The 17,373-nt window shown below is 54.2% G+C and overlaps 1 protein-coding gene across 1 annotated transcript; it reads left to right on the top strand.

The window, feature by feature from the left end:
- Nucleotides 1–593: 593 nt before the first annotated feature.
- Nucleotides 594–7,274, top strand: TBC1D10C (TBC1 domain family member 10C; the record flags this gene model as incomplete). The annotated part of the gene is made up of 9 exons (XM_080712485.1): nt 594–806; nt 1,741–1,840; nt 2,041–2,148; nt 2,236–2,342; nt 2,527–2,641; nt 3,413–3,478; nt 3,600–3,789; nt 6,463–6,617; nt 6,927–7,274. Exons 1-9 carry the CDS (start codon nt 655–657, stop codon nt 7,272–7,274), a joined length of 1,341 nt encoding a protein of 446 aa, XP_080568611.1. The 5' UTR covers nt 594–654.
- Nucleotides 7,275–17,373: the final 10,099 nt, after the last annotated feature.

Genomic DNA, 17,373 nt, shown 5'->3' on the forward strand with positions numbered 1-17,373 from the left:
ATTCTGGGATTATAAACGTGCACCACCACGCCCAACATTTTCAGTTAACATTTTTTATGAGTCCTAGAATTACCTTTTGGGTAGCACAATTTTGCATTGTGTGCATGTTAAAAGTATTACTTGTGAACAGCAAACATCGCATAAGCCATAAATCTTATTGGAATCTTGAGTGGGACGGTTTCCACGCCAGGAACCTCGAGACTGGAGGCTCCCTGGCTCTCCACCTCTGGCAGGCCCTGGTGGGGCACACACACGCTCAGCCCCAGGGAGGATGGGCGGAGCTGTGGCTCAGGGGCGCCCAGGGAGGGAGGAAGAGCCTCACAGAGGAAGGGGTGACCCCACATTTGGGAGGGGCCCCCTACCGGTTGCTGAGGCCCAGGAGGAAGTAAGGGGCAGAGGTGAGGTTCAGCAGGGAGGTGAGCAGAGCTGCTGGGGACAAGGGCTGGGCCTGGGGCTGGTCCTTTTGGCACTCCAGGGCCTAGCCCACTCCCCAACAAAAGTGAGGCCTTGTGTGTGCCAGGCCAGGCAGCTTGGTGAGGTCCCCCAAAACCTTGCCCCTCTGGCCCCACAGACAGGCCCCAGGCTGACCGGGAGTGGCGCCTCACACTGGCCTCCCTGTCTCTTGCAGCCTGTGGCATCAGGAACCGGGGCGCCATGGCCCGGGCCCTGGGGGAGGACCTGGCGCAGCTGTCCGAGCTGCAGGATGACTCCAGCTCTCTGGGATCCGACTCAGAGCTGAGTGGGCCTGGCCCATATCGCCAGGCTGACCGCTATGGCTTCATCGGGGGCAGCTCCGCAGAGCCAGGGTAAGTGAGGCACCGTGGTGGGGTTTAGGGACTGAAGATGGGGACAGAGGGCTAAATTCTAGAGTGAGGCGTAACTTCAAGGGCCTCAAGAGGGTTTGGCAGTAGGGACCCGGCCAGAGACACCGGCTCTCCTCAGGCTGCGGGTGAAATCCTCAGAGCCGGGCGTGGTGGGCACGCTCGTCATCCCCGCGCTTGGGAAGCGGAGACAGGAGGATCGCGCAGGTTCGAGGCCAGCCTCGACGGCTTAAGAGACCCTGTTTCCAAATTTAAAAAATAAAATAAAATAGGTCTGGGAGTGTAGCCCGGAGGTAGAAGGGCTTCCAGGAGCCCCAGTACCACCAAAAAAAAAAAAAAAAAAAAAAAGAAATCCTAAGGAAGGATGGTGATGGGACGAGGAAGAGGGTCCCTGTACGTCTCCTGTACCCCAACCTCAAAGAGTGTGTGCCTGTGCCTGGGGCTGAACACCTTTTCCTTCTTGACCACTGGTCCAAGAATCTCAGAACTTCTTCCCCATCATACAAACAGGAAAACGAGTCCAGCGGCAGAAAGAAACTCGCTGTAGGTCACACAGCAGACCAGAGACAGAAACAGACTCAGGCTCAGGACTCCTGGCTTCCAGCCCAGGGTTCTGTCCAGCCAGCTTCCCTGTGAATTGTCCATGTCCCTATCCTGGGTGACAGCCAACCCACCCCTCCCCAACGCACACTCACCCTGTTCACTCTCCTCTGCTCATCCTCCCTGTGATGTGGCCCAGCCACATCCTCCCTGTCCCCATGCCTACCGCTGGCAGCGCCTGGGTCATAGGTCATTCAGGGCTCCCCAGACAACCCCGGGCCTTGGGTACAAAGGGTTCACCTAAGTAATGTGGACATGGCAGATATGGGCTCCGGGGAGCAGCCGCCAGCTCCTGAATGCTCGCGCTGTGTGTCCCCAGGCCAGGTCACCTCCCTGCAGACCTCATTCGCCAGAGGGAGATGAAGTGGGTGGAGATGACCTCACACTGGGAGAAAACCATGTCCCGCCGGTATAAGAAGGTGAGGGGGAACGGCCCTCGGCCCTCCAGGCTCTTCCCTTGGCCCACGCCTTGGCCAAATATACCCATGCTGTGTCCCAGCCCCTCCCACCTTTGCTTCCTGTCACCCAAGTGGCCCCCTGGTCACAGGAGGTTGTGCTTGGGGCCTCCCAATAGGAGCCAGCAAGGCTGGCCTTACAGAGCCCTCGGCCTTTTCTGCAGGTAAAGATACAGTGCCGGAAGGGCATCCCTTCGGCCCTGCGCGCCCGGTGCTGGCCCCTGCTGTGTGGGGCCCATGTGTGTCAGAAGAAAAACCCTGGCACCTATCAGGTGAGGGAATTGCCAGGGGCCCCACCTCCCCTTCCTGGAGCTCCTTGTCCCCCTGAGGCCTCGCTCCACCTTCCTGTCCCATCATAGGAGCTGGCGGAGGCCCCAGGAGACCCACAGTGGATGGAGACGATTGGCAGGGACCTGCACCGCCAGTTCCCGCTGCATGAGATGTTTGTGTCACCGCAGGGTCATGGGTATGAGGCCAGCAGTGCCTGGGACCCCTGCCTGTTCCCTGAGATGCTTCAGTAGCCCTACCCTGACTTTATATCCTTGCATGTCAGGGGACCCAGCAAGGCCCGGGGAGGCCATGGCCGGGCAGAGGCCCCCAGGCGGGGCAGGGGTGGCGGAGGGCCAGCCTGACGGGGTCTTCTGGCACAGGCAACAGGGGCTCCTGCAGGTCCTCAAGGCCTACACCCTGTATCGGCCGGAACAGGGCTACTGCCAGGCGCAGGGCCCCGTGGCTGCTGTCCTTCTCATGCACCTGCCCCCAGAGGTGAGTGAGCTCAACCCGGCTGCAGACCCTGAGCCTCGATCCCTGGGTGACCCGGGTCTCTAGTCATCCTGAGCTCTGTCCCCATGACCTACACCTTCAGGAACTCCAGCCTCGGGGAGCTAGGGTCCTTGTCTAGTGGACCTTGTCTAGTGACCTGGGACCTCCTGACCACCAACTCAGTGACCTTCAAGCCCTGGCCCTTATTCTGGTCATACAAGAACTTGGACATTTTTACCTTGGTCTTGTGACTCCCGATTCTGAGTCCTGCGGCTGTGAACTCTAACCCTGTTCTACCCAAGGAACCCAGGACGTGAACTTGGGGACCCTCTCAATACTATCACCCTGAGCCTGTGACACTGAACCCCTAAGCCCATTGGTAGACCTTGTCTTGTGAAAAGGAGGGTTTTCAGCCGGGCGTGGTGGGGCATGATTGTAATCCCAGCATTTGGGAGGCTGAGACCGAAGGATCGCGGTTTTCGGACAGCCTCAGCTACTTAGTGAGGCCGTCGCAACTTAGTGAGACCCTGTTTCAAAATAAAGAATAAAAAGTAGGTCGGGGGGTTTATCTCAGAGGTCGAATGCCCCTGAGTTCTAGCCCCAGACCCCCCCCCACACACACACACACAAAAAAAATGGAGGGGTTTGTGTTATGAACTCCCAGGCAGTGAGCAGGGCAGGGGCGGCACTGAGTCCAGGCTCCCCAGGGTGCCCCTGCTCCCCTGCGCCACCCCTCCCGCAGTGGGCACTCACAGGCCTGTCCTCTGTCCCCAGGAGGCCTTCTGGTGCCTGGTGCAGATCTGTGAGGTCTACCTCCCCGGCTACTACGGGCCCCACATGGTGAGAGACTGGAATGGGGCAGGGAAGGTGGGGACTGGGGACGGAGGGGGCAGAAGCCTGGGCTTGGGGAGTAGGGGGGCCGGGCGGCACTAGCCGGCCGGACTGATGGACACGGCCGCAGGAGGCCGTGCGGCTGGACGCCGAGGTGTTCGTGGCCCTGCTGCGGCGGCTGCTCCCGCGTGTGCACAAGCACCTGCAGCAGGTGGGTGTCGGGCCCCTGCTCTACCTGCCTGAGTGGTTCCTGTGCCTCTTCGCCCGCTCCCTGCCCTTCCCCACGGTGCTGCGCGTCTGGGATACCTTCCTCAGCGAAGGTGAGTGCGGCTTACGGGCTGGGCCTCCCAGTGTCCTGGGGAGCAAGCCGGCCAGCTGTGAGCTTGCTCTGCTGGCTAACTGCCACTCCCGGGCCTCTAGGGGCCTCTAAAAGGGGGCCGGGTGTGGCCCTGGTGGCGCATCACCCGTGTAATGGGACAGAGCCCTCTCCCAGAGGAGGACCACCGTGGGGGGCCAGGAGCAGGGCTAGGCCAGGGAGGTTTCAGTGGGGGATCCATGGAGCAGGAGCGGGGTCGGTCCCAGCGCGTGGCGTCTGGCTAGGACGTGGCCCTCGGTGGGAGGTGCTCCTCCTTGGAGCCCACAGACAAGTGCTGGGCACCCCTAGGCACCAGGCCACGGTGGCCCTGGCAGCGAGGAATCCCTGAATGCTGGGAACCTTCCTTCTGATGGGGGCAGGAATGAAACGACAGTGGCCAAATTAATAAGATATTTATAGAAGGTCATAAGGGCCGTGAAGAAAATAAGACAAAGGGTGTGGCTAAGTGTCAGGGGAGCAGCAGGAGTTGCTGTTTTTACAGATGCTCTGAGCCGGGCGTGGTGGCGCACGCTTGTTATCCCAGCACTTGGGAAGCTGAGACAGGATGATCGCAGGTTCGCAGCCAGCCTCAGCAACTTGTGAGGCCCTCCGCGACTTAGACCCTGTTTTAAAATACAGAATAAAATTGGACTGGGGGGGTGTAGTTTGGAGGTAGAATGCCTCTGAGTTCAATCCCCAGTACCACAAAAATAAACAAACACATATGCTCTTGCTGGGCTTGGTGGCGCACACTTGTAATCTGAGTACTTGGGAGGCTGAGACAGGTTCGTGGTCAGCCTCAGCTACTTCGTGAGACCCTGTTTCAAAATAAAGAATAAAAAAAATTGGGCAGGGGGTGTAGCTTGGAGGTCAAATGCCTCTGGGTTCTATCCCCAGACCTGCCCCCCCAAAAAAAAAGAATAACAAAATAGGGTTGAGGTAGAAGGCTCCTGGCTTCAATCCCATCCCCAGTACTGAAAATAAATAAATAAATAAATAAATAAATAAATAAATAAATAAATAAATATGCTCTGGCTGGAGGTAAATGTGAAGGGGCACTGGTGGAGGTTGGGGGCCAGGAAGGCTACGTCTGTAGGACCCAGGCTATAGCTGGTGCAGGAAGGAGAGCCCGGACAGGCGAAACCAGAGACAGACGTGGCAGAGAGGGCGTGCTGGTCTGTGAGGCTCTGCCTCAGAATCCCCATCAGCCACCCATCTTCTTTTTTTTTTTTTTTTTTTTTTTGCGGGTCTGGGGGTGGAACCCAGGGGTATTCGACCTCCGACACCCCCTGCCCTATTTTTTATTCTTTATTCTGAAACTGGGTCTCACTGAGTTGCAAAGGGCCTCACTAAGTAGCTGAGGCTGTCCGTGAACTGCGATCCTCCTGTCTCAAACTCCTAAATGCTGGGATTACAAACGTGTGCCACCACGCCCAGCCTATTCTTTATTTTGAAACAGGGTCTCACTAAGTTGCAGAGGGCCTCACTAAGTAGCTGAGGCTGTCCACGAACCACGACGATCCTCCAGTCTCTGCCTCCCAAATGCTGGAATTACAAGCGTGTGCCACTATTCCCGGCCCTATGTTTTATTTGGAAACAGTCTCACTAAGTTGCTGGGAGCCTCACTAAGTAGCTGAGGCTGGCTTCGAACCTGAGCGATTCTCCTGTCTCAACCTCCCAAGCACTGGGATTACAAGCCTGAGCTACCACACCTGGCAAAACCAGTTAGTTTTGAGCACCTGCTATGCACCTGGCCAGTTTCAGGCCTTCCACAAAGGGCGAGGCCCGGGTTAGAGCTGTGACAGCAGGTGTCCAAGTCACCATCCATGTATTACCTCCTCCCAGCCTCAGGCCTTGAGGGGGATAAGCATGGTGCTCCCTTTAACGGCGATGATGGCGTTAGCAAGGGCGATTTTTCCTTTAGAAGTCACAGTTGTCAAGGGCCGCACTGCCTGCTCTTCTTTTTATTTTTTATTTTTCTTTTTTTTGCAGGTCTGGGGATGGAACCCAGGGGTATTTGACCTCCAAGCCACATCCCCTGCCCTATTTTTATTCTTTATTTTGAAACAGGGTCTCACTAAGTTGAGGAGGGCCTCACTAAGTAGCTGAGGCTGTCCGAGAATCGGGATCCTCCGGTTTCAGCCTCCAGAATGCTGGGATTACAAGTGTGCACCACCACACCTGACTCCCTGCCTTCTTAGAGCTTGCCAGGAAGGGATTGTGAGGCTTCAGGATTGGCACAAGGCCACGTGTGTGTGTGTGTGTGTGTGTGTGTGTGTGTGTGTGTGCGCACGCATGTGCACTCTCCTCTCGGTTTAGGTGTGAGAGAAGCTTTGCCTAGAATCTTTCAAGAAGCATAGGGTTGAAGATGCAAGCTAGAAAAGCCTTCAGGGGTACCCAAGGAAGGTGAGGCCGAGAAGGTTTGACTCGAGGTTGCCAGAGCCCTGGAAACTTGTCTGGGGCTCCTGAGACCAACTTGAACGGCGCAGGGTCCTGTGCGCCCCACATCACGGTCTTGCCTGTGAGTTGGGGTTGGGGCAGAGCCGCAGGACGGAAGGAGTGTGGTTGCAGGCAGGCTCAGGTGCTACACGGAGGAGAGGCGAAGCCGGCCTCCGATGAGTGAGCCCCTGGCCCACAGGTGCCAAGGTGCTGTTCCGAGTGGGGCTGACGCTGGTGCGCCTGGCGCTGGGCACGGCGGAGCAGCGCATGGCCTGCCCGGGGCTCCTGGAGACGCTTGGTGCCCTTCGAGCCATTCCCCCCACCCAGCTGCAGGAGGAGGTCTTCATGTCCCAGGTGAGCGTCCCCTGCCTGCCCCCGCAATGGCCAGTCCCTGCTGCACAGCTGGGGAAACCGAGTCCCAGAGCGGGAAGCCAGAATGAAGAGCAGGCCCAGCTCCTGTCCTCCGCACTGCAGAGAAAGACAAAATCCCAGGCCTTGGGTGGCTTTCTGCGGCAGCTCTCCCAGCAAGGCTGTCTTCAAGTCCCCCAGCCCTTAGCCACTTCCTGGGGCTGTGTACTGCCCGCCCGCCGCCCCGCGGGGACCTGAGGGTTTCCTGCCCTCCCTCCAGTCCACGTGAAACTCAGCACCAACCGCTCCCCGCAGGTGCACAGCGTGGCTCTGTCCGAGCGGGACCTGCAGCGGGAAATCAGGGTCCAGCTGGCCCAGCTGGCCGAGTCACCATCCGGGCCGCCCCCCCAGCCACAGACCCGCCTTCCTGGGGCCCAGGCCATCTTCGAGGCCCAGCAGCTGGCAGGAGCGCGGGGCGGTGCCAAGCCTGAGGTACCCCGAATCGTGGTACAGCCCCCAGAGGAACCCAGGCCACCTCGGCGCAAACCCCAGACCCGGGGCAAGACGTTCCATGGGCTCCTGACTCGGAACTGGGGGTCCCCCATTGAAGGCCCCCCCAGGTCCCATCGAGGCTCCGCCTCCTTCCTGGACACCCGCTTCTAAGGGCACCATGGATTGACCCCCCAGTCTCAGTCACCTGCATGGCTGGCGCACCCCACAAATGGCACTGAACTTTACTGCTGGGATCTGGTGACTCAGCAAGGCCCATGCAGCGGGGGAGGGGAGAGGCCCCACAGGATAAAGGCACAGGACCAAGGAAGGTCACAGAGGGGAGCTCCGCCAGCCAGGCATCCACAGACTTGTCTTGGCACCCAGACGCAGGGCTGGCACCTAAGTCCTCCTGCTCCGTTCCCAGGGCCCAGACTGCAGGCCTCAGGCTCTGGCTGCATGAGGGACCCCCCAAGGGCTTGTGAGGGCCCTGGAATAAAGTCTGACTGAGTAGATGCGTAGATGGAGTCGGATCAAGTCTCCCCACCCCAGACCCTGGATTTGCCCCTCTTAACCTCACCCCACCCCCAGCCCTGTCTTCCCCATCCCCCCAACCCCTGCCCGGTCAGGGACTCACCGAGGCTGCCCATTGGCTGCTGGGGAAGGTGTTTACCAGCAGAAGAGCCAATCATAAGCAGTCTTGCCCCAGTCTCTTGGGGGGGGTAGGTACAGCTTTTGCACTGGAAAGAGAAGGCTCCCCAAAGGAGGCTGGGCCCAGGGGTGCAGCTCTAGCCCCTTTTCTGCCCCTCCTTCCCCTCCCCCAGGCTGGCTCAGGACTCCCTGGGGTGGGGGACTCTAACCCCATCCACCCCCCAAACCCATGCTCCTGGTCCCATCTGTCAACAGGAGCCAGGCAAGAACAAAGGCCTAGTGTCCCCAGGACAAAGGAGAAAGGTCCTGCCGGGCCCTTGTCCCTCCCTACGCCCAGTGCTCCCCTCAGGACCGCCACCATGGAAACCCCCTCCCACACTCACTAATTGCCCCCGTGGGTGCCTGGGGTGCCTGGGACACCAGCCGTCGTCAAGGCAACGGGGCGGCTCTGATGCAGCCTGTGTCCCTGGCGCCCAGCCTCCCAGGCCGCTCCCCAGCAGGTGGGGACGAGGCAGGATAGCCTGGAGGGAGGATCTGGGGGCCAGGCCCTGCCAGTCCCAGTGGCCGAGCCAGGGAACCCGCGCAGCCCTGTCAGCATCTGGATCTGGAATGTTCCAGCAACAGGCGTCCGGCCCAAGCCAGGGAGCGGCAGCTCTCTGAGCCCTCTCAACAACGCCCAAGCCAGAGCCGGGGAATCTGGATGCGGCATCATGGTGCCTTGGACAGCAGGGTAGAGTCCAGTGAGCTCTGGCCCTCGCTCTTAAGTTCTTATTTTTCTTTTTTCTGGTACTGGGAATGGAACCCAGAGGCATTCTACTTCCCAGTGACACCCCCAGCCCTTTTAAAATGTGTGTGTGTGTGTGTGTGTGTGTGTGTGTGTTGTTATTGGGGATTGAACCCAAAGGGCATCCTACCTTCAGGCTACACACCCAGCCCGATTTTGTTTCACATTTGGAAATAGGGTCTTGCTAGATTAATGCAAGTTTCACTATTTGCTGAGGCTGGCCACGAACCTGCGATCCTCTTGTCTCAGCCTCCCAAGTACTGGGATTACAGGTCTGTGTCACCAGGCTCGGCTTATTATTATTATTATTATTATTATTTTTGGTGGTACTGGGGATGGAACCCAGGGGCTTTCTACCTCCGGGCTATACTCCCAGACCTATTTTACATTTTATTTTGAAACAGGGTCTCACTAAGTTGCTGAGAGGCTCACTAAGTAGCTGAGGCTGGCTTCGAACCTGGATCCTCCTGTCTCAGCCTCCCAAGCGCGGGGATTATAAGCATGTGCCACTACGCCCGGCTCGCGCGTGCGATCTCTCTTTTCTCTCTCTGTCTGTCTGTCTGTCTGTCTGTCTGTCTGTCTGTCTCTCTCTCTCTCTCTCTCTCTCTCTCTCTCTCTCTCGGTTCTGGATGGAGACTGAACCCCCAGGACTTCCTACCTCTGAGCTACACCACCCCTATCCCTTTTTATTTTTATTTTTCATTTTAAAACAGGTCTTAGCCGGGCATGGTGGCACACGCTTGTAATCCCAGCATTTGGGAGGCCGAGATTGGAGAATCGGGTTCGTGAACAGCTTCAGCTACTTATTGAGGCCCTTTGCAACTCAGTGAGACCCTGTTTCAAGATAAAGAATAAAAAATAGGGAAGGGGGTGTAGTTTGGAGGTCGAATGCCCCTGGGTTCCATCCCTAAACCCGCAAAAAAACCAAAAAACAAAAAACAAGCAAAAACAACAGGTCTTGATGCTGGGCATGGTGGCACACACTTGTTGTTTTTTTTTTTTTTTTTTTTGTGGCACTGGGAATGGAACCCAGGGCATTCTACCTCTGAGCTACACCCCCAGCCCTATTTTTTATTCTTTATTTTGAAACAGGGTCTCACTGAGTTACAAAGGGCCTCACTAAGTAGCTGAGGCTGACCAAGAACCACACCCTCCTGTCTCAGCCTCCTGAATGCTGGGATTACAAGCGTGCGCCACCATACCTGGCTTAGGCAGACATTTGTAATCCCAGTATTTGGGAGGTTGAGACAGGAAGATCACAGGTTCACAACCAGCCTCAGCTACTTAGGCCCTCTACAACTTAGTGAGACCCTGTTTCAAAATAAAGAATAAAATATAGGGCTGGGGGGTGTAGCTCAGAGGTAGAATGCCCCTAGGTTCCATTCCCAGTACCTCAAAAGAAAAGAAAAAAAAAAAAAAAAAACCAGGTCTTGCCGCTGGGCCTGGTGGCACACTCTTGTAATCCCAGTACTCGGGAGCCCGAGACAGGAGGATTGAAGGTTCACAGCCAGCCTCAGCAACTTGTGAGACTCTCTGCAACTTAGTGAGACCCTGTTTCAAAATAAAGGATAAAAAATAGGGATGGGGTTGGAGCTCAAACGTAGAATGGCCCTGGGTTCCATCCCCAGTACCACAAAACTAAATATGTAAGTAAGTAAGTAAGTAATTAAGTAAGTAAGTAAATAAATAAATAAATAAATAAACAGTTCTTGCTAAATTGCTAAGGCTGGCCTTAAACCTGTGATACTCCCGTCTCAGCCTCCCAAGTACTGAGATTGCAGGGGTGTGCCACCACGCCCAGAATTCTGGGAAGCATTTTCTGGGCATACCTCCTACAGGTTTCATGATCAACCATCTACACTGGAACCTGAACTGAGAGGCTGGACCAGAAGAGACTCGGCGCCTCCTCATGTGAACACTCACACGTGCACACCTTCTCAGGGCGCTCCTCCCCAAGGCTGCACTAGCCCTGCAGCAGCTTTCATTAGCTGGGAAGAGATACTCCTTGTCCAGGCGACAAGCGCCCACCAGGGTGCTCAGCGTGGTGGGACGGGGAGTGACTGCTCAGCCGGGTCCATGTGCAGTCAAGACCCAACTATCCTCAGCACATCCAGCAACTCCTGGCAAACCCGCCTGGAAAGGGGCTCAGGATAGGGAAGCTGGCAGGGCACCAGGGATGTCTGTGGGCCTGCAGCACCCTGAAGACCTACCTGCGTGGGGGATGGATCCCCGCCGGGGATAGGGGGAGAACTCAGTCTACCTTGCGCTGCCTGCAAAGGTTCCCCTTCTCCACGCTCTCCCTGCCAAGCGCCTGCATACAGCTTGGTGGTATGATATGCTGGGTTCACTTCCCAGGACCCCCCCAAACAAAAGAATTCTCTAAACCAGGCGTGGTGGCGCACGCTCGTAATCCCAGCATTTGGGAGGCTGAGACAGGAAGATTGGGGTCGCAGACAGCTTCAGCTACTTAGGCCCTCTGCAACTCAGTGAGACCCTGTTTCAAAATAAAGAATAAAAACTAGGGGTGTAGCTCAGAGGTAGAAAGCTCCTGGGTTCAATCCCCAGCACCACACACACACACAAAAGAATACTCAATCAGTCTCATTTTTTTTTTCAGTACTAGGGAAGGAACCCGGGGGGCATTCTACCTCCGAGTGACACCCCGAACCCTATTTTTTTATTTTTTATTTTTTTGGTGGTACTGGGGTTCCTGGAAACCCTTCTGCCTCTGGGCTACACTCTCAGACCTATTTTATACTTTTTTATTTGGAAACAGGGTCTCTTAAGCCAGCACGGCTGGCTTCGAACCTGCTCGATCCTCCTGTCTCCGCCTCCCAAGCGTGGGGATTACAAGCGTGCGCCACCACGCCCGACTTTTATTCTTTATTTTGAAACAGGGTCTCACTGAGTAGCAAATTGCCTAAGTAGCTGCGGCTGTCCTCACACTGGGATCCTCCTGTTTCAGCCTCCCAAATGCTGGGATTACAAGCGTGCACCACCAAGTCCAGTTTATCAGTCTCGTTATTACAATGACTGTTGTTCAGTCCAGCCTGGCAGAAACTTGACCCACCGGTACCTGGCCTAGCTAGGCCTTGAGTGACACCCAGCTTTCCTGCCAGGGACAGAGCAGGGCCACCCTGCCTGCCTACCTGCACCGAGTCCCAGTGCCGTAGGCCTGGGCTGAATCTGCCCAGCCCTGATTTGCCTCCCGTCGCTTATGTTAAACACACACTCTTGAGACAGAGACAGCTCTGCAATGAAAGGTTTTATTTAGCCATTAATGTGCTAGCCAGAAAAAAAAAAAAAAAAAACTGGTACAGAATGAGCTCCCTCAGCCACCAGCGAAAAAGGCTAGCGGCCAATTGGGAAAAAGTCTACCACATCTAAAAAGCCAGAGTATGTGGTCAAAATAAAGAATAAAAAATAGGGCTGGGACGTTGGGCATGGCGGCGCACGCTTGTAATCCCCGCGCTAGGGAGGCGGAGACAGGAGGATCACCCAGGTTCAAAGCCAGCCGCACTGGCTTATGAGACCCTGTTTCCAAATTAAAAAAATATATAAGAAAATAGGTCTGGAATGTAGCCCGGAGGTAGAAAGCCTCTGGGTTCTACCCCAGTACCACCACACACACACACACACACACACACACACACACACACACAGTCCAGGAACATAGCCCAGTGGTAGAATGCCCCTGGGTTTAATACCCAGTGTTATGTCTACAGCCCAGCTGTGCCAAGACAGTGGGGTAGGTTGCAGACAGGCCAAAGAAAAGGCCCGGGACAGCACAGAGACCTCAGCTTTCCTGGGGCAGCTTACAGTGGGTCAGCGTGCTCCACCAAGTAGGGGCGGGCTGCCAGGCGGCGCGTCCGTCTCTCGCGGCCTTTGGCTTTGCCAAGCAGCGCCTCCCGCCCTCCCCAGCGGCGCTGGCGCTGGTTGGATGAGTGATGGCTGCCCCTCTGCGGTGCCCCAGTTCCTCCTCTGACCCTCTCAGGGGCTCCCGTCGAGGCTGCAGAGGCCGTGACGTCATCAGCCCAGCTCGCTTGGTCTGCTCACAGGACAGCATCCCAGGGAGCCGCTGCCTGGCGCAGGTGCAAGAAAGTAGCTTCCCACGGACCCGCTCGCCAGCCCGGTTCCCGCTGCTCGGGAGCGGAGCCAGGCCTCGAGGAATGTGTGTCGGGACTTTCCCGGCCAGGCGTGTCTCATGGCTGCCTTAATTTGGCTAGCTATGTGGGAGCAAAAGGAGGTATTCAGGGACATGGGCTTTACGTCCCTGTACTCCCTTTAGTGAGGATGCACTCACCCTCCATGAACACCATCTGCCCATCTTCCGCATGTCTCCGAGGATAACAGTGTAACCAGTCCCAGGACAGCAGTGCAGCTGGCAAGAGCTCCAGTGACCTGCATAAGAGCACGAGACTGCACAGCACAGGCCTCCAGGTACAGGGAGGGACCGAAACCAAGCACACGCAGGACCAGTACCACAGGCCTCCAGGTAGCAGGGAGGGACCGTAACCAAGCACACGCAGGACCAGTACCACACGCCTCCAGGAAGCAGGGAGGGACCATAACCAAGCACACGCAGGACCAGTACCACACGCCTCCAGGCAAGAGGAAGTACGGCCTCCCACAGGTGCCACATACCCTTAACCACCCCCCAGGGGGAGGAGTGAGCCAATGTGCTCAGCTTTGCCAGCCTAAGTAGTCAGTCTGTCTTTGAGCACGATTGATTGACAGTGGTCTTACAAATAATTATCAAAGCCAAAAAGAAGTTACCATCGCTATTCCTTTTTATACACACAGGAACTTACCTTCTTTTTTTTTTTTTTTCCGTACTGGGGATGGAGCCAGGCATGGTGGCCCACGCTTGTAATCCCAGCATTTGAGAGGCTGAGACCAGATGATAGCACTTCACGTGGCCAGCCTCAGCTACTTAGTGAGGACCTAGGCAACTTAGTGAGACCGTGTTTCAAATTAAAAATAAAAAGGGATTGAGGGGGTGTAGTTCAGAGGTAGAATGCCCCTGGGTTCAATCCCCTGTGCCACCAAAAAAAGAAAAAAAAAGAAAGAAAGAAATCAAGAAAGAAAGATACTCCAGCAAAGGCTTAGCCACAGCCAGGCATGATGGTACATGCTTGTAATTCCAGTACTTGGGAGGCTGAGACAGGAATAGCGCAGTTCACCGCCAGCCTCAGCTACTTAGTGAGGTCCTTTGCGACTCAGTGAGACCCTGTTTCAAAATAAAGAATAAAGCCGGGCGTGGTGGCGCACGCTTGTAATCCCTGTGCTTGGGAGGGAGAGATAGGAGGATCGCGCAGGTTCAAAACCAGCCTCACTGGCTTAAGAGACCCTGTTTCCAAACAAAAATATAAAGATAGGCCTGGGAGTGTAGCCCAGAGGTAGAAGGGCTTTCAGAAACCCCAGTACCACACAAAAAAAAAGTTAAAAAAAAAAGAAAGAATAAAAAAATTAGGCTGGGGGTGTGGCCCGGAGGTAGAATGCCCCTGGGTATCATCCCCAGTATCACACACACAAAGAAAAGGAAAAAGAATAAAAAATCTGGCTGGAGGTATGGCTCCAAAGGAGAATGCCTCTGGGTTCAATCCCTAGTACTGCAAAAAAAAAAAAAAAATATATATATATATATATATATATATAGATAGATAGAGTATATATATATATATATATATATATATATGTATACACACATATATAACTCAGACATAGAATGCCTGAGCAACACACACACACACACACACACACACACACACACACACAACCTTCCTAAAGATAACACTGATTTGCCCTAGTTCCCAGTGTACATGAGATAAAGCCAATATTCTTTTATTTATTTATTTATTTATTTATTTATTTATTTTTATGGTCCTGGGGATGGAATCCAGGAGCCTCTACCTCCGGGTTACACCTCTGACCTATTTTAATTTTATTTGGAAACAGGGTCTCACTAAGTTGCTGAGAGCCTCACTAAGTAGCTGAGGCTGGCTTTGAACTTGTGCGATCCTCCTGTCTCAGCCTCCCAAGTGCGGGGATTACAAGGGTGCGCCACCACACCTGGTTTCTCGTTGTGTTCTTGATTTGGCTAGGTTTTGGGGAACAGAAAAGGGGCAGTCAGGGGCATGAGGTTTTACTTTTCCTTTTAATTACCATATACCTAGAGAAGAAGGAGGTGGAGGAGGAGGAGGGGGAGGAGGAGGGGAAATAGGAGGAGGTGGAGGAAGAAGACGAAGAAGAGGGGGAGGAGGAGGAGGGAGAGGAGGAGGGGGAGGAGGAGGGGGAAGAGGAGGGGAAAGAGGAGGAGGTGGAGGAGGAAGAGGAAGAAGAGGGGAGGAGGAGGAGGGACAGGAAGAGGAGGGGGAGGAGGAAGAAAAAGAGGAGCAATGGCACATTGATGGCCCAACTCCTGGGGCTTTGAGTTGAAAAAAATAGTAAAACATTTTTTGTTTGGTTTGGCTCAAAGCTGTCAGCTGATCAACTTCTCTTACTTATTCTCCTCCTCTCCTTTTTTTCCGTTTTTTTTTTTTTTTTTTTTTTTTAATTGTGGTACTACAGATGGAACCCAGGGTCATTCTACCTCTGAGCGACACCCCCAGCCTTAGTTTTGATTCTTAATTTGGAAACGGTCTCACTGAGTTGCACAGGGCCTCACTAAGTAGCTGAGGCTGTCTGCGAACCTTGATCCTCCTGTCTCGGCCTCCCAAAGGCTGGGATTACAAGCATGTGCCATCATGCCTGGCTTTGTTTTTTATTTTGACTTTTTTCGTGTGTGTGGTACTGGGGGTAGAACCCAGGGGCTTTTTCTACCTCCGGGCTACACCTCTGACCTATTTTAATTTTATTTGGAAACAGGGTCACACTAAGTTGCTGAGAGCCTCACTAAGTAGCTGAGGCTGGCTTTGAACTTGTGCGATCCTCCTGTCTCAGCCTCCCAAGTGCGGGGATTACAAGCAAGCGACACCACTGACACCACGCCCCAGGCTTTTGTTTTTATTTTGAAACAAGGTCTCAATAAGTTGCCGTGGCCTCAGTAAGTAGCTGAAGCTGTGCATGTCTCCGCCTCCCAATTACTGGGATTACAGGCGTGTGCTCCATGCCCGGCTCCTCCTCTGCCTTTTAAGTCAGTTTAGAACCTTGCAGTTTCTCTCAGTTCAGCCAGTGGTGGTGGCACGAGCCTGCCCAGGGCTTGGGAGACGGAGCCAGGAGGATTTGCAGGTTTGAGGTCAGCCCGGGCAGTTTAGCAAGACTCTTCGCAATTTAGCAAGATCCTGTTTCAAAATAAAAAATAAAATCAGGTTGGGGGTGTAGCTTAGAGGTAGAATGCCACGGGGTTCAATCTGGAATACCTCAATACATGCATACATACATACATACATAAAAGAATGAATAACAAAAAAAGAAAAAAGAAACACCTGCTAATAGGATCCTAATGCTTACTGACCACCCGGTGCTCCCTGCCCAGTGGGACCGGACTAAGTATACATGATAATCCCCCCCCCTTTTTTTTTTTTTTTTTCAGAACTGAGGATGGAAGCCAGGGGCATTCTACTACCGAGCTATACCTCACAGCCCTATTTTTGTTATTCTTTATTTCTTTATTTTGAAACAGGGTTTTACTAAATTGCAAAGGGCCTCACCTAAGTAGTTAAAGCTGGCTGGGAACCTGTGCCCCTCCTATTTCAGCCTCCCAAGTACTGGGATTACAAGTGTGCAGCTTTTGTTTTTTCTTTTGAAACAAGGTCTCGATAAGTTGCGGATGGCCTCAATAAGTATCTGAAGCTGTCCATGGACTGCATCCTCCTGTCTCAGCCTCCCAAATGCTGGGATTACAAGCATGCGCCACCACGCCCGGCTTTTATTATCATTTAAAAATTTTTGAAACAGGGTCTCACTAAATTCCTGAGGCTGGCCGCAAACCTACGATCCTCCTGTCTCAGCCTCCCAAGTACTGGGATTACAGGTATGCAGGACCACAGCCAGCTGAAAATCCCCTTTTGAAGATGAGAAACCCTAGTTCCCAGAGGCAACAACCCATTAAGTGTCAAAGCTCTTTGGATGGTATCCATGAGCCTCCCTTGCCCCGTTGCGGGATAACTGGGGAGGTCAGGCAGTGTGTGAAGCACCTCTGGGGTGCTACCCCATCCTAGAGTCAGGGCAGTGACAGGGAGGACCACAAGTGGGCCTAGAGCTGGGGGAGCCACGCCAGCTCTAGGAAGTTTGGTGGGAAATGTGGGCCAGGCTAGGGGAACCTGAGTGAGTCCCTCTGTGGTAGACAGGGCAGGTCCTCATAGGCTGCCGTGTATGAGTTACAGGGAGTTGCAAAAGCTGCCACCTCTGTCCCCACAAGTGTTGCTGACCCCTCAGTACGCTCCCCCAGCCTCCAATGCTCTAGCAGCAACCGGGGATTGGGGTCTGAACGCCCTGTGAGGTAGAAAAGCTGCAGACAACAGCGGACCCTGGCTCAATCCTATGGGCCATTTTACCTCTGAGCTGCTGCTCCCAGCCCTATTTTATTCTCTTATTTTTATATTTAATGTTTTAAACATTTTTACCCCCTTTGAGTAGTAGGGATTTTATTTATTTTTATTTATTTTGTGGTGGTACAGGGGGTGGAACCCAGGAGCTTTTCTACCTCTGGGCTATACTCCCAGACCTATTTTATACTTTATTACAAACAGGGTCTCATTGAGTTGCTGAGAGCCTCACTCAGTAGCAGAAGCTGGCTTCGAACCTGTGCAATACTCCTGTCTCAGCCTCCCAAGCACTGGGATTAAAAGCGTGCGCCACCATGCTAGGGAGAACTGGACCCATTTTAAGCAGGAG

This window comes from Muscardinus avellanarius (assembly GCF_963383645.1).
Source record: "Muscardinus avellanarius genome assembly, chromosome: 1".
Taxonomy (NCBI): domain Eukaryota; kingdom Metazoa; phylum Chordata; class Mammalia; order Rodentia; family Gliridae; genus Muscardinus; species Muscardinus avellanarius.